This window comes from Leuresthes tenuis, unplaced genomic scaffold (assembly GCF_036924035.1).
Source record: "Leuresthes tenuis unplaced genomic scaffold, fLeuTen1.0.hap1 SCAF_3, whole genome shotgun sequence".
Taxonomy (NCBI): Eukaryota; Metazoa; Chordata; class Actinopteri; order Atheriniformes; family Atherinopsidae; genus Leuresthes; species Leuresthes tenuis.
In genome coordinates this window covers 38600506-38621359 of record NW_027325357.1, presented here as the reverse complement: position 1 = coordinate 38621359, position 20854 = coordinate 38600506, and the positions used below count along the sequence as shown (strand labels likewise).

At 42.3% G+C, this 20854-nt stretch overlaps 1 protein-coding gene across 2 annotated transcripts in view; it reads right to left on the bottom strand.

Moving 5' to 3' along the window:
• aldh1l1 (aldehyde dehydrogenase 1 family, member L1) overlaps positions 1-20562 on the bottom strand; it is a 44286-nt gene extending 23724 nt beyond the window's left edge. The window contains exons 1-9 of one of the 2 annotated variants that reach the window (XM_072382983.1): positions 20471-20562; positions 18667-18812; positions 17839-18073; positions 16182-16347; positions 14361-14462; positions 13874-13963; positions 12459-12596; positions 9712-9841; positions 9516-9603 (exon numbers count right to left, since the gene is read on the bottom strand). In XM_072382983.1, coding sequence (XP_072239084.1) covers positions 9516-9603; positions 9712-9841; positions 12459-12596; positions 13874-13963; positions 14361-14462; positions 16182-16347; positions 17839-18073; positions 18667-18793 — 1076 coding nt within the window. In that variant the 5' untranslated portion in view covers positions 18794-18812; positions 20471-20562. Of the gene's footprint in view, positions 1-9515; positions 9604-9711; positions 9842-12458; positions 12597-13873; positions 13964-14360; positions 14463-16181; positions 16348-17838; positions 18074-18666; positions 18813-19903; positions 19962-20470 lie in introns of those variants that run through there. The other variant, XM_072382982.1, reaches the window with a different exon arrangement.
• Positions 20563-20854: the final 292 nt, after the last annotated feature.

Below are 20854 nucleotides of genomic sequence, written 5' to 3'. Positions count from 1 at the left end.
TTTCAAGTGCTTTCAGTGAGAATTGTGGGTTTTTCCTTGAGGGGTACCAACAATTTTGTCCACGTGTGTATATATATTTGAATTAAAACATGTGAACAGAGCTGAGCGGTAAGAATTTCTGCTCCCCGCTCAAAGTCACACCAAAACGCTGTGCTCAGTTCTGCTCCCTGCTCACCAAAAAAATGTATTCTGCTCCAGTGAAATCGTTCCATGCTCGCTTAAATTTTAGAGAAAAAGGCATTCATTCGGGGACACACTGCGTGGCGTATGTGTAGCAAGTTTGTTGCATGACAATGAATGATTTTTGAAGTGTAGGCTAGCAGTTTTGTTAATTGTTGAAGGCACAGGTGACTTCTGGGTGGATTTATGCATGCCCTAGACTCGTGGTGTGAGTGGTATCGGAGCGGCACAGAGCAATCGTTCCGGCCATTTGATAAAAACTTGCTCCGTGCTCCGACTATATTTTCTCCTCGCTCGTGTCCCGCTCCGTTCACATGCTCTGATTTGAACTGACGTTTGCTTAACTTGCATTGGCCGTAAAGCTGTGGATGATGTTCACGGAGATGGGCCAGTAGATTTGTAGTATTACTGCCTTTCGCAGCAACTTTTTTCATGCATGTTCCGCAGACAGGATAATTGCACTCCACCAGTTGTCCCTCTGCATTCTTAAAAAAAACAACAAATATGCCCAGACCTCGGATTTTTGTCCGTTTAGTGGGGTGGAAAATGTCCTGCGTGTTGTCAGCGCTTTCCGCCATGCTTTTATTGTCGATGCCTATATTACAAGCTATATTTTCACGCGAGATACAGTCGCAACTTGCTCGCGAGACTTGGATGAGGCTGTTATTACGTATACCGATAATCCACCAAGATAATGAGATTAATTCAAACATAAACGGTAATCTTTATCGCATAAAATTTCACCGTGATTGCCCGTAATACCGGTAACCGTTACATCCCTTGACCGTGATAAGACTTAGAACTAGAATTAGAATTAGTTTCCCCATATTTCTCTATTTTCCTGCCCTTTACACACTAAGTCATGAATCATCTTCTATAACCAGATGTTTACTCCAGGTACCATGAAGTCGTTATTACATCATGTTCTGAGCGCAATTTTAAAGTTTGTGTTTCTGTATAATGTTCAATAAATAACCCATATTTAGTAACTGGTCGTGTTGAATGTTTCTTGAGATAATTTCGGTCAATTCAAACAAGAACTCTCAAAGTAGCAAACCATGAGACAGATAACTCCTAATTCTGTTTCCTCCCAAATTGAATGGGAGGTGGTTCACCAACAAAGGCAATCAAATATGAAATTAATTTAATAGTAAGAATGCTACAGAAGGAAACTAAGGCTATATTGCTGAGTCTCGATGATGAAAGCCTAAAAGCTTTTGATAATGTAAATTGTACATTTCTATATTTAACAGAACATTTTGGATTTAACAAAAAAGCCTCAAAATGCATCAATACAATCTACCAGAATCCTATAACTAGAATAAAAATCAATGGCAGTCGAACAAAAAGCATAAAGCTACAGAGGGGAACACGCCAAGGATGTTGCCTCTCCCCTTTCCTCTTTGCCTTATACATTGAACCTTTGGTGCAGGCTATGGTGAGGAAATAAAGGGAATACATATTAAAGAACAAAAACATGCAGTAAGTCTGTTTGCAGATGATGTAATAATATATTTAGAAAGGCCTGATACAAGCCGAACACATTTGATGAAACTTGTAAGTATGTACGGAGACCACACAGGATATAAAACAAATGTGAATAAAACACAGATTCTGGCTTTTAACCCTTTCGGCGCCACAGGTTTTTTTCCAAAATCCTTGATTTTGACAAATACATTTCAAAAGGCTATATCTTATAACTGATAGGAGATAGAGACTTTCTGTAAATTAGAGAAATGTTAAGGATGACCCAAAGTTTATGTAGGATGCAAATTGACACACCTAATTTGCATATTATGACGTCATGTGTGGCGGCCATCTTGGATTATAGAATTTTTATGAAATTTTCATGTTTCAATGATGAAATGCAGCCTTTTTCCCCAAATATGCCCCTATGAATCTCTGTGATATATTCAATATTCTATATTCAATCTGCTAGACAATGCAAAATGTTCAGGGAAATAGCAAAGAGTAAACCAACACTGTAAATTATTTCTAGTAAATGGCCGAAAAAATGCACAAGAGCGATAACCTCACGTTTGCTTGCAGAGGTCAAAATAGGCCTATGCCTATTCATCCAGGTGACACTGTTTGTAGTTTTTTATGGTGTGATACCTTTCATTGCAAAGACCCACTCCACACTGCCTACACCTGTATTTTGTCTGACGGCGGCCTTTAGGCCGGGTTCGATCAGAACATATGACACAATCTGGGTGGTCATCAGCCTTATACAGAAAGTGACGTTCAGTGAGTCTCTGTGGCATTTCTCCCGATGACTTCTTCCTCCCTTTATGGCTCTCTTTCCTGGAGTAGCCTTCCAGTAAACCAGTTACCACGTCTTGCACAAAGACCTTCAGAAACTTGTGAGGAGCCGGAATACAGCTTCAGTAAATTATGTGAGCATTCACCATACTTATGCAAAGAATAGCATTGAAAATTCTGTTATACCACTTTCTTGATCTGTGGGGAAAGAGTTAGGTCTTCATTCTTTGATCTGCAGTGTCAACGCACCCCATGAATGAATTATAATCATCCCACTAGTAGTGTATTTTGTCCTGATGCGTTTTCGATTTCACTGACATCAGACCACTGGTGAAATCTTGAATGTGGCTTGATTTCATGGGAGGCTAAAAACTGATGGGCATAACGATTTATTTCTACAGTCAATAAATTCCAGAAATCATCATTGAGAAAAAGTGACAAAAAATCTAGGGCCGAATCAGCATTGGATAGTTCTCTGTCCCCCTGATATCCAACTGTTTCATCAAATGGCTTTATCCAATTTTTGTACCCCACCTCATCAGTCAAATATTCAAAGCCTGCATGTCCTAACCTGGCTTAGTGAGACGCATGTTGGCTGACTTGGCTCTGCACTGTGTGACAGCGTGTCTGCCTCTAAATGCGCTCCTGTCATGTCTCCACCAAGTGCGCCAACACGCGCTTTCAATGAACAGACACAGCATGGCTGCGGCTGCATGAACTGCGCCACTACGTTTTTCCCCCAGCTCTCCCACTGACACTTCGATCACGTCTGACATGTCCATAGAGATTTGTCAAGCTACTGGCTGCGCGATCGCGGACACTTTGTGACGGCACCGTGTCAGAAAGCACAGCGTTCACTTGGTGAGCTCAATAAAAAGACAGAACACCCACATTACGCCCAGCCTCGTTCCCACCACCACTACCATGCCTGCTAACTCCTGATGAAAACTTCGACCCGTGAAACATTTTCCTCACCACCAACATTGCTGGGCAAAGGATCTGAAGTTGGTGTTTGGTGTAGGAAAACACTTTGGCCGACTGCTGGTGAGGCAGGGACGCGGCGCGGGACCGTGTCGCCACTAGCGCCGGGACTATCTAACAGCTGACCGCCATCTTCTGAAGGTAGATTTTCCCCTTCAGAATCAGGATTAGCGAATAGAAGACCCAGCGCTTCTTTGCAGGTAAACTTTTTAGTGGACATTGTGCGATTATTGGAAAAAAATACACGCTAATGCTGACTATATCGCTCTGCTGCTGTGGCTCAATGGTGTACTCGCTCGGTAAAGAACTCGTACTGATTCAACTTGTTGTAGCTCAAAAAAATTATATTGAAGGATGACGTTTTTTGCATCAGAGGTGAAGTGTGACATGTCTGCCAACCAGAAGTGGAGAGTAGGAACAAAATATGACGTTATTTTTGCCACAATGGGCCGTTTTATTCAAGGCGCCATCTTGTCGACTTAAGTCGACCATGGCGCTTAGAGAGTTAATTATACCCCTTCCCAAGAAATTACAAATGCTTATAAATGGAAATGGAATTCAGAAAGGGCTCACCACCGACGGGCTCACCACCCGTGGGAGGGGCCAAGGGGGTCGGGTGCGATGTGAGCTGGGTAGCGGCCGAAGGCAGAGGCCTTGGCGGTCTGATCCTCGGCTACTGAAGCTAGCTCTTGGGACGTGGAATGTCACCTCTCTGTTGGGGAAGGAGCCGGAGCTGGTGCGCGAGGCTGAGCGGTTCCGGCTAGATATAGTCGGACTCACCTCGACGCACGGCTTGGGCTCTGGAACCAGTCCTCTTGAGAGGGGTTGGACTCTCTTCCACTCTGGAGTTGCCCGTGGTGAGAGGCGCAGAGCAGGTGTGGGCATACTTATTGCCCCCCGGCTGTGTGCCAGTACATTGGGGTTTACCCCAGTGAACGAGAGGGTAGCCTCCCTCCGCCTTCGGGTGGGGGGACGAGTCCTGACTGTTGTTTGTGCCTATGCGCCAAACAGTAGTTCAGAGTACCCACCCTTTTTGGAGTCTCTGGGGGAGGCACTGGAGAATGCTCCTACCGGAGACTCCCTCGTTCTGCTGGGGGACTTCAATGCTCACGTGGGCAATGACAGTGAGACCTGGAGGGGTGTGATTGGGAGGAACGGCCCCCCCGATCTGAACCAGAGTGGTGTTATGTTGTTGGACTTCTGTGCTGGTCATGGACTGTCCATAACGAACACCATGTTCAGACATAAGGGTGTCCATATGTGCACTTGGCACCAGGACACCCTTGGCCGCAGTTCGATGATCGACTTTGTGGTTGTATCATCGGACTTGCGGCCGTATGTCCTGGACACTCGGGTGAAGAGAGGGGCGGAGCTGTCAACTGATCACCACCTGGTGGTGAGTTGGCTCCGCTGGTGGGGGAGGATGCCGATCAGACCTGGCAGGCCCAAACGTATTGTGAGGGTCTGCTGGGAGCGTTTGTCAGAATCCCCCGTCAGAAGGAGCTTTAACTCCCACCTCCGGCAGAGCTTCAACCATATCCCGGGGGAGGTGGGGGACATTGAGTCCGAATGGGCCATGTTCCGTGACTCCATTGCCGAGGCAGCTGATCGGAGTTGTGGCCGTAAGGTGGTCGGTGCCTGTCGTGGCGGCAACCCTCGAACCTGCTGGTGGACACCAGTGGTGAGGGAAGCCGTCAAGCTGAAGAAGGAGTCCTATCGGGCCTTTTTGGCCAGTGGGACCCTGGAAGCAGCTGATAGGTACCGACAGGCCAGACGGGCTGCAGCTTCGGCGGTTGCTGAGGCAAAAACTCGGGCCTGGGAGGAGTTCGGTGAGACCATGGAGAACGATTTCCGGACGGCCTCGAAGAGATTCTGGTCCACCATCCGGCGTCTCAGGGGGGGGAAGCGGCTCACAGTCAACACTGTTTACAGTGGGGACGGGGCTTTGCTGACCTCAACTAGGGATGTTGTGAGTCGGTGGGGGGAGTACTTCGAGGAACTCCTCAATCCTACCAACACGTGCTCGGAAGAGGCAGAGTCGGAGAGCTCGGAGACGGGGCCTCCCATTTCTGGGGCTGAGGTTGCCGAGGTGGTCAAAAAGCTCCTCGGTGGCAAGGCCCCGGGGGTGGATGAGGTCCGTCCTGAGTTTCTCAAGGCTCTGGATGTTGTAGGGCTGTCTTGGCTGACACGCCTCTGCAGCATCGCGTGGACATCGGGGACAGTGCCTCTGGACTGGCAGATTGGGGTGGTGGTCCCCCTCTTTAAAAAGGGGGACCGGAGGGTGTGTTCCAACTATAGGGGTATCACACTCCTCAGCCTCCCTGGTAAGGTCTATTCGGGGGTATTGGAGAGGAGGATCCGTCGGATAATCGAGCCTCGGATTCAGGAGATGCAGTGTGGCTTTCGTCCTGGCCGTGGAACAGTGGACCAGCTCTATACCCTCGGCAGGATCCTGGAGGGTGCATGGGAGTTCGCCCAACCAGTCTACATGTGTTTTGTGGACTTGGAGAAAGCGTTCGACCGTGTCCCTCGTGGAGTCCTGTGGGGGGTGCTCCGGGAATATGGAGTGCCGGACCCCTTGATAGGGTCCGTTCGGTCTCTGTATGACCGGTGCCAGAGTTTGGTCCGCATTGCCGGCAGTAAGTCGGATACGTTTCCGGTGAGAGTTGGACTCCGTCAGGGCTGCCCTTTGTCACCGATTCTGTTCCTAACTTTTATGGACAGAATTTCTAGGCGCAGCCAGGGCGTTGAGGGTGTCCGATTTGGCGACCTCAGAATCGGGTCTCTGCTTTTTGCAGATGATGTGGTTCTGTTAGCGTCGTCAGGCCGTGACCTTCAGCTCTCACTGGAGCGATTCGCAGCCGAGTGTGAAGCGGCTGGGATGAGAATCAGCACCTCCAAATCCGAGACTATGGTTCTCAGCCGGAAAAGGGTGGAATGCTCTCTCCGGGTCGGGAATGAGATCCTTCCCCAAGTGGAGGAGTTCAAGTATCTCGGGGTCTTGTTCACGAGTGAGGGACGAATGGAGCGGGAGATTGACGGGCGGATCGGTGCGGCGTCTGCAGTGTTGCGGGCTCTGCACCGACCCGTCGTTGTGAAGAGGGAGCTGAGCCAGAAGGCGAAGCTCTCTACTTACTGGTCAATCTACGTTCCCATCCTCACCTATGGTCACGAGTTGTGGGTAGTGACCGAAAGAACAAGATCGCGAATACAAGCGGCCGAAATGGGTTTCCTCCGCAGGGTGTCTGGGCTCTCCCTTAGAGATAGGGTGAGAAGCTCAGTCATCCGGGAGGGGCTCGGAGTAGAACCGCTGCTCCTCCGCATTGAGAGGAGTCAGATGAGGTGGCTCGGGCATCTGGTTAGGATGCCCCCTGGGCGCCTCCCTGGGGAGGTGTTCCGGGCACGTCCCACTGGGAGGAGACCCCGGGGAAGACCCAGGACACGCTGGAGAGACTATGTCTCTCGGCTGGCCTGGGAACGCCTCGGGGTCCCCCCTGAAGAGCTGGAGGAAGTGGCCGGGGACAGAGACGTCTGGGTTTCTCTGCTCAAGCTGCTGCCCCCGCGACCCGACCCCCGGATAAGCGGCAGATGATGGATGGATGGATGGATGGATGGAATTCAGAAAGCATAAAATATCTTGGGGTAACCCTAACAAAACAGATAAGCCGTCTTCAGAAGATAAATTATGATCAGATTCATCTACAAATTAAGAGGGCTATTGACAGATGGTCGAACATATCACTGGACTTAAGTTCAAAAGTTGACATTATTAAAATTAATTGTTCATTTCTTCCAATCCCTTCCTGTCATGATACCATTGGAAAGATTTAAAAACCGGGACAAAATGATATTGAGGTTCATTTGGAGTGGTAAAAAAAAAAAACAAGAATAAAATATGGCACGCTACAACTGGCTAAGAATGGGGGGGGGGGGGGGGGGGGGGGGGGTGACACTCCCAAATTTAAAAGATTATTATGAGGCAGCACAGCATGGACCAATAGTCAAGTGGTGTGACAAGCATTATAACAACATTACATTGAAAAAAAACACTAAAAGGTTCAATTGCCAATAACCTCCCACACACTGACTATCTGGGCTGATTTCTTTAAGAGGGATAGATTTGAAAAGGAAGTGAGACTGTTGAACTGGGTTGTATATGATGAAAGATTCAAGCCAAACTTGAGTGACCTGACATACAGAAACTGGGAGAGGAAGGGAATCACTGCCATGTGTACAATACTAAAGAATGGAAACGTAATGTCTTTTCAGGACCTTGGAGAAACTTATGGATTAAAAAAATTAACATTTTTTTAGATGCCTACAACTAAGGGATTATTTTATAAGAGAAATAGGGGAGCTCAAAAATATTAAACGGAGTGATAGATGTACTAATGTGAGTATATAATGGGTCAAAAATCAAGGCGGTATCTGAGTTATATCAAAACCTCAGAGACTGTACAGGTGCTTTAACTGTTTACATTAGGGATATATGAGTGAGGGAGCTTGGCATTGGCATCACCCCTGAGGAGTGGCTCGATATGTGTGAAACACCACACACTACCACAAACTCACGAATGTGGAGGGAATTTGAGTGGAAAAATCTGACCAGTTTCTTCATCACACCTAAGATAAAAAGTATACAAGTGCTACCGAACAACCATGCTGGCCAGCATGTGGGAGCAAAGAAGCTAACCATGCACATATTTTCTGGATGTGCCACAAGCTGCGCTCCTTTTGGGATGATGTCGCTGCTGCCATAAGTAAAGACATACTGGGATATGAAATGCCAAATGAAAGCAAAACTGTGTACCTTGGAAATTAAACTGAAAGTGTAACTGGGAGTGATAGATATATAGTCAAGATACTGTTGATTACAACTACACAATAACAAGGAGCTGGTACAAGACTGAATCTCCTGCCACAGAACAATTGCTAGGGATTGTAAGATTAAATATACTATATGGAGAAAATGACCTACCAACTTCGACTGAAGGAAGATGTTTCTATTACAAAGTGAAAAAAATGGGTGTTGTATGATATAACGAAAGACGTAAACTGTAAACTGTATAAATGTGATTTGGTAGATTATGGATACCTGCAGCAATGATTGTTGATACCGTTTTATTTATGTCTATTCATTTTTCTTTGTTGTATTTGTCTCTTGTATAAATTGAAAAAACTTAATAAAGATTACTTTAAAAAAAAAAAAAATTTAATTCAAATTTAGATTTTTCCGACCAGTCTTTGCATGATAGAGCTATAAACTTGATCACTTTAAACTGGATGGCATGGTGTACTGCATTCACAAACAATGATTGGACTCCAGTGTTCACATGCAGTGATTTCCATGTGAGTCACACTTGTTTTTAAGTTCCACCTGGTGGCCCACAGATCACAGGCATCCAAATATGATTTTTGACAGTGTCCTTTGCACACAAAGAGTCTCCAAATTCTCAAAATATATTTTGATGATATTAAGCACTGTAGATGATGGTTTATTCAAAGTCCTCCCAAGTTTATTCAAATTGAGGAAGGTTATTCTGAAATTGCTGCACAATTTGTGTAGAATTTGTTTTCATATTGCTGAACCCATCTTTATTCCTGAGAGACTACCTCTGTAAGGTGCTCCCTTTGCATCCAGTCATGTTACTGACCTGTGGCCAGTAAATGTAACTATTTGCAACAGTACCTCAGCTCTTTCTTTGTTGTACTACTAAATTTTCCAGCCTTTTGTTGACCCTGTCCAGACTTCTTTTTAGATGTATTGCTGTCAATAATTTCCCAGTGAGCAGACATTTCAGGAAATAGTGAAAGGTCAAATTTCAATATTTTGATATGTTTGAGTTCTACAGTAAATAAGATATTGCTTAATGAGATTTGCACGTTTTTGTGTTGTTTTTATTTACACAGATTTTACAGTGTAGTAAGATTTTTCACAAATATTGTTTTCTTTACTGTTATTTGCTGTCTACTAATTTTCATGTTATATTTTACAACTTTAATAATGAAAAAAATATGTAAAAAAAAGAAACAAAAAAAAAACTGATTATAGCTGTATCAAAAATGTAAACAACATGGGTGTTTACCATTACCTGACTACATCCATTGAAGCAGCCCCAGATTTGAAGAAATCTGTCGAGTCTTCAATGTGGCTCACATTTCTCAGGATGCTCTTCCACACTGCCTGGAAGAAATTACATAAAGGATCAGCACAACATCAACACTTTCTGCTTCTCATTGTTTGTCCCTGTGTTTTTTTTCATTTAAATTAAAACATCTGAAAGTAACCTGCCTTCATCTGATTAGCAAAGGTCTTCTCCTCCTCAGTCAGCTCTACAGCAGCACTGCTACTGGAGCGGAAGTACTGTGCTGCAGCAATCATCTTCCCATCTTCAAACTGCAGATTTTTTACCAGCAACTGCCGAGAAAAGGGAAACATGAAACCAGTTTAAACGAAAAAGTTGACATAAAGAAACATGAGATAAGTAGTGCTAGTGTGTGTATGTCAGCCAGAAAAATGCTTCAAATGAAGCCAGCAAGAGAAAAATTATTATAATATATATATATAATGTATTATAATATAATTATTATTTTACACAACATATAATGGAAGTTTTTCATTATACTCAGCTACCCAACAAGTGAGTTACAGACCTTTGACAACTGAAGCTTGACAAAAAATAAAAAATGTATTTATCTATTTAACATTCAGGAGTACAGTTATGTACATTTGAGTGATGAGAAGTTTGAACAAAATATGTTTGTGTTGTATTCTGTTGTGCTTTTCAATAAAATACTGTAATACAATTACAGATAATATATAGATATTTTAAAGTAGCTTTTGATCATTTACAAAGAATTTTGTTATTTTAAAATGAATTAAGTACATCAACACTTTAATTATTAGGGGTCTAGCAGCGAAGCTGCAGAACCCTATTGTTTTAGCTAGTATTCCTATTATGATTGATCTATTTTCCGCTGCAATTGAAGTCTATGGCAGCCCCATTAACGCAATGGTAAAAAGTTGTGAAATTTGGACCATATTTTTAGGACCATCCCATTAGCAAACTCAACCATTTTGGTGCCCAAAATCTAAACTCTCTAGCGCCACCAACACGTCAAAGTTTGAAGCACATTCAGCTAAATAACTTTTGACTCGTGTGTCCGAATTTAAAAAACAAGGTATCGTTGGAATCCTTGTATCATGACGAGTCCAACGCACCCTATGACGTCATTTTCCGTCTGACTAGATTTTCCGCCATCTTGGATTTTGTTGAAAACCTTCAAAAAGTTTCACAGGTCACAGATTTTGACCAATTCTCATGAAAATTGGCACAGAGTATCTTTGTACGAATCTGCACAAAGGATATAAAGTGGATTTTTCAATTTCGACTTTGTTCACCCAATACAACCAATCAAAGTTAACGGCAACAACGCCAAAAAGGAACGTGAGGCCATATCTCAGCAACCGGTTGGTCTTTTGACATCAAACTTCTACCAGAGACTCAAGACTCGTTATCTAAGAGGCCCAAGAATTTTGGTGATCCTTGACCTATAGGTGGCGCTATTTTTAGCAAAAATGCATTTTTGCTTATATCTTTGGACCCGTTTGTCCAAATTTCACAAATGAGGTACCGTTGTAATCCCTGGATATAGCTGAGGTCAACCAACCCTATAACGTCAAGGCCAACTTCCTGTGGACCGGGTGCTATGATGTCAAGAGGCTTTTTTGTGCGTATGGCCTTGATGAAGGTGTGTCCCGAATTTCACCAGCCTACGCAAAACTAAGCCCAATGGCAGGGGTATTTAGAAAATTTGTAGGGGGTGCTACAGAGCCATTTTCCTCCAACCACACACAATATTCTTTATATACGTATGAGGTTGTCAGGACTTTTGTGCCAAGTTTCATGACGCAACGATGATCACTTTTGACACACAAACGCCATAACACGATCTTCGCCGCCCCGCCACATCACACCTTTTATAATTTTCTAAATTTGATCACAACTTTTAATCCCCCATGGCACACCAAGTAAGAAGCCGTTCGATCAAATGTGAGGTGTGGAAAAAAGCACCAATGCTCAACTCAAAATGACTTCCTGTGGACCTGGTGCTATGAAGTCCAAGGCTGTTTTGTGCATCTTGGCATGACGAAGGCGTGCAGTGAATTTCGTCCAGCTACGCAAAACTAAGCTGGACGACACGTTTATTTAGTAAATCAGTAGGGGGCGCCACAGATTCCCTTTGAAGCAACTTCACAATGACGTAGTATACATGAGGCCTGACACGCATGCCACCTACTGGCCGCCAATGTTCGTGGCGCAAAATATTCGCGTCGCTAATGTTCGCAAACGCCAAATAGCAGTTCACTGCTTGGGCCCTAATAATAATAATAATATTAACGCCTTCAGGAACAATAGGGCCTTCGCAGTTCACTGCTCGGGCCCTAATAATAATAATAATAATATTAACGCCTTCAGGAACAATAGGGCCTTCGCAGTTCACTGCTCAGGCCCTAATAACGCCAAGGAATACAATAGGGCTTCGCTGCCTTGCAGCTCAGGCCCTAATAACTATACTGAATAAATATACTGAATATACAGCTTTTTGCTGAGCTGCAGTAGGACAAATACTTCCAAGCTCTAACACTTAAGGAAAAAAGTCTGTTGACCAAAATAGTCTCTCTAAACCATGTCCAGCTCATTCAGTTGGACTTTAGTTAAGTACTGGATACATCAAAGACCAGAGAGCTGCTGCAAGGTGCCTGAATCTTTTTTGATATTGAGCAAAGCTGAAACCTTTGTAGGATGGTAAGAAAAATGCCATATTCATTCAAATTATATTTCTGCAACAAAAAAAATGCATAAGCGTAGTATAAAGATTTCTGAATGACATGTTTCTCTCAAGATAGATGTAAAAGGTGTAAGTTTGTCACTCAGGTTCATTAGTCTTATAACTTAATTTTTTTATTTTTTCTTCAAAATCCAGACAAATTGGGTTTTGAATTACGTTCAACAGTTCATAAGCTGACTCACCGCCTTGCCATCGTTGCCAAACAGCAACAGACCAGCCTTGGTGACGATGCCAGGTCGGCTGGCTCCAGGGATGTCCAGGGGCTGACCGGTAGCTCTGGTGCCATTGTCCACCAGAGTGGAGCTGTAGAAAGTCACTTTCTGGAGCAAGAGAAATAATAAACAGCTGCAGTTTCTCTTTAAACGTTGCAGTTCTGAGTCTGAATGTTGCACCTAACAACAGCTGATAAGAAGGGATAAATGCGGCATATCAATAGTCAGTTAAAATTTAGAGAGATCAGCAGCAAATATTGGGCCTCATACAGATTTACTCTTAAGACAGGCGTACGAGTGATTTAAGACAACTTGCTGCTTTCACCAATTTTTTTGTATTTTGAGTTTTCTTTCAGATACAACCTTTTAAATGCCGTTGCTCCGTGGCCTGGGGGAGCACATGACTCCTTTGGGCTGCAAAATAGCTCAGTTGGCATGTGTCTTGCGCAAGGCCTGCACGGAGATGGCTGTCTTGTTGGTAAATGACTTGTCTGATTGTTAATATTCACCAAGCAAACTTCATCAGATTACTTACCTAAATTTTCTATTGTCTCCATGTGGTCGAGGCTATGCTTTTGCCCCACCGGCTATTGACACCCTTAGTCAGCCCTGTAAACGAGACAGGAACACTCGTGCAACAATTGTCATACGCGCACCCATGCCGTTGTGGAGTGCACTATTGATGTGCTGAAGGCCAGGTGGATGTGTCTAAATACAGCGGGGGAGAAACTGCTCTGTAGCCCAGAGAAAGGCTATATTGTGCGTTTTGCACAATATTGCCATTGTCTCCCACTACCTGAACCAGCCCAAGCAGACAACATGCCCTCTTTCAGTTGTACCTTCAGAGTCCCATGGGACATTTTAATGTCATGACAGGTTGAGAGCATATCGCGAATTACATCATATGTATGTCCTTTGTTAAAATACCATCTTATCAATTCAAGCTTCTTTTCCAGCCTTTCAAACTGAGTTTAAAATTCCCACTAGGAATGAGAGTAATAGGAAATGACATGTCGCCAGACTTGGGTTCATCCAATCACAAACAAGAAGCGTTGTCCCCATGGTCCCTACCCTCTCTGTAATCTGAAATGTTGTTGTGTTTTCTGAAATATTGTTGTGTTTTCTGAAATGTCATCGCGTTTTCTTAAATGTCGTTGAGTTTTCTTAAATGTTGTTGTGTTTTCTGAAATGTTGTTGTGTGTTGACCCTCAGGGCCACTGTAACTTTTATATCAAACCATTTCTTCTTTATTTCGGTGACATTATGAACGACATTTCGGATGACAGTTTACGCAGGTTGTTTACACACTTTTCCGAAGTTTAGAATAAGAGTACGAAAATGATCTTGCATGAGGCCCATTATATCTGTGAAGCTCCTTCTTTTACCTGTCCATCAACCTCTGCCCAGGCCCCTGGCACTTTGTCGTTTCCTCGGATCCAGTTGTGGATAGCTTTAGCAGACTGGTTCCACTCAATCTGCCAACAGAGCAAACTAGTTTTTCACCACTTGTCTTACATTGCTCCCGGTTTTAAATGAGCATCACAAAGTTAGAGACTTTACAAAAAGACTTGAACAGAAGTTTATATAAGCTACTATTAAATGTTCTTTGTATTTTTTGTCCTGTTACTGTGTGTGTTAGTGCATTGAATATCAGTGTTCAAAGTAGTACAGTGCTTTACACTTATTTAATTGTGGCTTTAGATGGAAGCATCAGCAGATAACAGATTTCTGGTACTTAATTTCATGGAAAATAAAACGTGGAACAAATGTAGTTTTTTACGCCAGTTACACATTATTTTTCTTTCTGATGATATGCATTCTTCATTATCAACAACACTGTAATAGATGGAGCTAAAGTTTCCAGTATTATACTTTGGCATTCTCTTTCTTTTGGATGCACTCATATGTGGCTCCCTCCAGTGGTTGTGTGATCTTCGGGGCCTTCCCCTCTGCAATTAGCCTCACAGCTTCCACCTGGAACCAGAACAATGCAGTTCAAGCCACTGAAGCAAACAACAGCTGTGCTAACTTTCTGGACTTGACCATCAATTTCTTTTCATTACATCCTGGACACATCACCAGTCACCCCCCAACTCGACTTATATACTGTTAAGTGAATATTATAATTTCAAGCTGCAGCAAGTAGTATACTTATGTCACCAATAATCATGTGTAATATGAGATATTTTTCCCACAGTGACAAAGCCATAAAGATTTACTGCTCATGACTTGTCTCTCACCAGTGAAATATTTCAGTCATTGTCCTCAATCTTTATTCAAGTATCAGCAGCAAAATGTTTTTAGCAATAAAACTCTGAAAACTCTGCTGTATGCTCTCCAACTACAAACCTTGAACAAAAGTTTTTAAACTTAAGGCCAATGCAACAATCTCCAGAATGGGCAAGAAATAAGAGGAGAATATAGGAGCAACTTTATATTGTTTAATGGAAAATCCTACAGTGCTATTTTCCAATCTAATATCTTTTTGACAGACTGAGCACCTTATGCAAATATGTGTGCCCACTGCTTTACTTCTCATTAGAAAGGTTCACTTTTAAGTATGTTTTGGACTTTTTTAATACAACACACAAAATTCATTCTTAAAGTTCCAAGACTTTTTCTCCAAGCAAGAAAATGGAATATTAGCATTTTACCAGTCCTCAATAAAGTGCCTATCACAATGAAAAAGATTAAGTTCAAATAAAACAACATGCTTATCAAGCATCAGGGCTATGTTTACATCTGCTGTTTTATACACAAACTGATTAACACACATGTTTAACTGCTCTGAATAAACCAGATTTAATTTTTGTCCTTAAAGTTTTATAGGTTGAGATGGGGACCAATATATTTTCATCAACAAATTTGTCTACCCTTTTTATGGGTAAGTCCCCATAAAGATGAGGTAATGCATTAAGTTGAAAAGAGGATTGAAGCAGGGCTTTACAATGCAAAAATGAAGCATGGCAAGTCTCATATCTAGACAAATTTCTTTGTTGTGACCATATTCAACTGGAAGATGAGAAAAGGTATGAAATCAAAGGACCTCATATGAGAATAAAAAGTATGTGTGAAATTGCCCATTTTTTCACTTAATTTTAGGGGGGAAATGGGATTCTCTGCATCTTGACAGAGTTAAAGCGAGCAGGGTGCACATTGTCCTTTCATGTATTGTGAGACTAGTTAGAGTAACATGTGCAAGAGAGAGGGGTAATGATTCGAAATTCAGAGGGAACAGTCAAAGACGGGATCAAGAAAACATTCTGGTAGAGGGAAATGTAGTTTTTCTGTACAGTACATTCTATTTATGAGAGTAACAAAGCCAAAAATGTTCAAATTGAAAAAACTACGTTATTGTAGACATATAATCCTCTCGAAAGAGACATTGACATGTTTATTTTATAAATGAATGAATATGAAAACTTTATTAACTCATCAAAAAGTCCAAATGCCTGATGCATACAACTGTTGTCTGGATAATACAGTAGCAAGCTTAAAGCTGTTCGTTATTGTGTTTTCAGTTTTATTTTTATTTTAAGTATTGGACTTGCTAATGATGTAGAGAAAAAGATGGGAAATTACTGACATTTTCATCTCAGCATAATTTGACATTAGTGTATAAAATATAGTCAACGATTAAACGTTTTTCATACTTTTGTGTCTGTAGCAGCTAGCTCATCTTATATCACTTACTGTTCCTTTGACTCCCTCTGGAAAGAGAAATCTCTTGTATATTGTATTGACAGTGTCATTGGGTTCAACATCACACTCCCTCTGCAGCAGGAGTGGTCCTGTGTCCAGTCCATCATCAGCCCAGAACACTGTGAAACCGCCCTTTTTGTCACCATGAATAAGTGTCCTGTGAAGTAGAACTCTGCAGGTCAAAGACTGGTATAGGGTCCTATAATATCCGCGATCACGGAATTGAGGATGGAATCACGGAATTTGACGGAAACCGGAATTCATTATACGCAGAATATGCGGAACTGACCAACATTACGTTTTTTGGGGAATAAAAAAGAACGTATCTGTCAGGAAAATGCTCCGAGGGGGTCACTAAAAGTGGGGACAATGCACAATTCACCCACACGCCCCCTCCCCCTCCCCATATAATACAAACATGTCGAAGCGGCTGTCTGCGACACCTGCCAAGTTGACAAAGAAGTTAAGAAACTACTGGCTAACTCCAAATTACGGGGCAGAGCAGTTTCCCAATGATTATTATGTGTCAGGTGATCAGGCGAATTTTTTATGCACTTTTGGAACTAGGCATTGACAGGACTATTCTTAATTAGTTTGTTCTCACAAAGAACGGAATTGAAATGGCATTTTTTGTTCAGTCATGCATTTTGTTTATCGTATTTTTCGCACTATAAGGATTATAAAGCGCACCCTCAATTATGGGGTCCATTTCTATACTTAATTATAAGGCGTACGTATTATGTAATGTTCTCTGATTGGTTTATCGCTGCCAGTACATGTAGTGTATGTATTACGTCCCTGTGTTAGCGGGAAATGGTCCGATGGTTAATGACAACATCATTGCTCGTTTTTACACTTATAAACTGCACATCGGTCTGCATCACCCATCTCAGACTGAAGAACAGGCACTCACTGGGACATGGGGAAAAGCATTAATGATGACACGATTGAATCGCTAAGTACAAGCTCGATAAACTCTTCGCCCCATTTAGAGTGAATGGCTGGGGTCCGCCTAACCCTGGATTCACTCCAAACGCAAAGCGAGCGACGGAAGTGGCCAGTTGCCATTCATTTCCAATGTACGAGAGCGAAGAGGCACGGAACGTGGTTTCAAACCTGATTCAAATGAATGGCTCCTTATCAGGCCAATGCAGAGCTTCATGACGAGCTGATCATTTGAATCAGGTGTGGTGGAGGAGGGAAACATCAAAAACATGCAGGGCAGTGGGTCATGAGGACCGGAACTGAGAAACACTGATTTAAACCAACAAATCTGCAAAATGTGAAAAAGGACTGTTCTGTTTGGACACACAAGAAAAATTGTGCCATGTTTTTATCATGCAGCATGTTTTTGCCTGAAATATGATTATATGTGTGGAAGCATTAAAGTTTTAAGTTCTAACTGAATATATTTCAGTACATTTCAGTACTTAATATACAAAAGTACACTTTCTCTGTGTTAAATTTGCGTAAAATGATAAAAACTGAATTCCCAAAAATTAAAAACCGAAAAAAAAGAATGTGTGAAAAATTAAACCGGAATTTAGGAAAAATTAAAAGGGATTGTAATTTTCACTTATAAGTGACTGGTAGCTGTCACTTTGCTGTTCTCCAAATCCCCATCCCTATGAAAATGTACATCACTCACCAATTGATAGCAGAGGCTCCTCGGTGGCGAGGCAGCAGGGATGGGTGGTAAATGATAGAGCCATGTTTAGGGTGGTCAATGACTTCCATGGGGATGAACTGGGAGCAGAAGGGCAGGACGTTGAGCTCTGCACCGATAGCCTTGTACTGAGCCACCACCTCTGGGATGGCATGACCCTTCACTCGCCAGCGGGGGAATTTGAAGACAGGCACACTATCTTTCTCTGCCTCTGTGGCTGCAGGAAAGAAGGAAAAAAAGAAAGTGAAAAGCTGCAAATCTTGCACCATATATCTGAGATGCTTGTTCAGTTATCAGAGCTGATTTTCTTAAGCCACTTCATTTTTAGTGGGTTTAATATTGTTGGCCAGCACAGGTATGTTTTTAGCCCATTCCCAATTCTTCCACTTGGCCCTATCAGTTGGTCCTGCCCTGCCAATACATTTCTGCAGAGGTAAGGTGCCCCTTTTCTTTTGGGAACCATGAAGTAGAGGTCATCTAACACTTCAACTGCCCTTAATCCCTTAAAGAAAGGGGGCACTTAATCTCTGAAATTAAGGGGTAGGGCCTTCATTTAGCTTAAACCCTAGACTGATAAAAAAAAAAAATAACTGTGATAGAAATTGTTGTGTGAAAAGTCCAAGTTTCTCTGGCATCATCATGAGTGTATTTCTAACAGGTGTGCTTAAAAGATTTTTTGTTGTTTTTTTTGTTTATGAGAAACTGTCTTGTTGTGGTGATGGAGAAAGACCGTATTTCCTTTAACACTGGACTTTAATTTGTGTTATAACTATGTCTTTATGGAAAAACTCAAGTCCATGGATCTCTCACCCAGTGGGTCAGCCTTTCCATCTTTGTCAGGGATAGTGAAGACTCCTACGATCTTGTGGCCATCCTTCCTCAACTCCTTGTAAACCTCCTGGCCAAATAGACTCTGACCAATCACTGCAATCTTCATCCTCACACCTTGATGTTTGCTGGGGAGGCAGAAACACACACCATGAAAAACATGTAAACAGAAAAAAAAAAGTAAACCATAATTTTTAACGTAGGTGACTTGCACTGGACTTCATACATTCAATAACCAGAAGGGACTTGAATTGGTTGGCTTATTAAAATCAATTGGCTTATTCAAATTTGAAACATTCCAAGTAGTTTCTGTGGGGAATTACAGCATTTTTTCTGATGTCACTTAGCAAACCAATTTCAAGAGATAGAAAATGCAGCACATTTTTATTCTAACAGGCTGGGCAATAAATATTAGCAGACTTTCAAATAATTTGTTCCTCTCTTTGTTATGATTGCACTTCTATAAGATATAATTTTCCTTTAAGTTTGTTTTCATACATCTGTGGCAGTATCAGGAAAAGACGCTGACTAAGCAGAACTGAAAGTGGGTCTTTCAACAACTGGGACAAAAATTAAACAACCTCCTTATTTTGCAACTATGAAACACCTGAAAAGTGTCAGTGTTTTCAAGTGTTTCTTTTGTTTTTGTGAAATTCCAAGAGAATTAGAAAAAGACTGAACAAGTATTTGTTTGAAGGAGTTGCCAAGAGAAAGCCTCATTTCTCTTAAAAGAACACAGCAACACTGTTTAGGTTTGCAAAGCTGCGTCTGAATAAACCGCAAGACTTCTGAAACATATTCTTCTGGACAGACAAGACCAAAGTGGAGATGTTTAGACATAATGCATAGCAGCATGTTTAGAGAAAACCAAACACAGCAAATATTCACAATCACTTCATACCTAATGTTAAGCACACTAGTGGAAGTGTGACTATTTGAGCTTGTTTTGCTGCCACAAGACATGGACCATGACGTCTGTATAACAAAGTACTCTATAGTGAAAGGTGAGGCCATCTGTCTGATAGCTAAAGCTGGGCTGAAAGATTCAAGGTGTAGCAATGGTCTAGTCAAAGTCCGGATTTGAACTAAAGTGAAATGATGTGGTGGGACGTTATAAGAGCTGTGCATACCTTAATGATTTGAAGCAACATTGTAAAGAAAGGTGGGCCAAAATTTCTCCACAACGATGTGAAAGACTGATCATAAAGATAATGATTACCTTAAGTTATTGCTTCTAAAGGTGGTTCCACAAGCGGTTGAATCACGAGGTAGACATTTTGAAGGCATTGTTATTTAAATATGCACAAAAACATTTGCATGATACCTGCCATGCCACCAATACACTGCATAGCCCTAATAAAGAGATTTATTTCTGGGCCATTATGACTCTGTTTGATAGTTTATTAACCCTGTAGGCTACAGAGAGGAGTAGGGCATGTTCTCCTGGCAACCTGCTCAAGCCAGTCACATCCCTCAGTTCAGTTAATGCTTTTAGTGTTGACCAATCAAAGTTAAAAAGCATGTGGCAGAACCAAAGCTCAGACAGATTACTCAAAAAGTCAAGTTTCAAACTTGCATTCATGTTAATGAACTTCAACCACCCTATCAGTATTCACGTAGTCATATAATGCCACAGTGTGGAGAGACATTAAAGTCTTCGCTGCAAGATTTAAAGCAAACACAAATATTGTTTGCGCGTGTGTGGCTGCAGACTGCATTATCCTCTCTAAACATTGTCCATCAAGCAAAGAAAACTGAAGTCCAAAATATTAAACCAGATCCTTACCACCTGCAGTAGACCCAGCGTTCCTCTGCTTGTTGAAAAGAGCGATCGGACGCCCGCTGCCAAACTCCCAGGCGGCTCACTTACGTAACATGCAAAAACCGCAGAGTGATTGGACAAGGCGGGACATTTGGGAAGCTGTAGTGGCCAATCAGCAGATGTTATCTGAGAACAAGCCCAATCGCAGGGCAACTGAGAAAAGTCAACTATGATAACTGTGTACAATAATACAGCTAGGACCAAGTCTTTCCCCGAAATATACAGGCTACTTTGACTGTTGTAGAGAGAAAAGCATCCACACAGCCAGAATGTGTAAGTCTTTGCTTAATCTATAAATGGGCTATATTTGTGTGTAAAATCAACATAACAACAAACTGTTATTTGGCA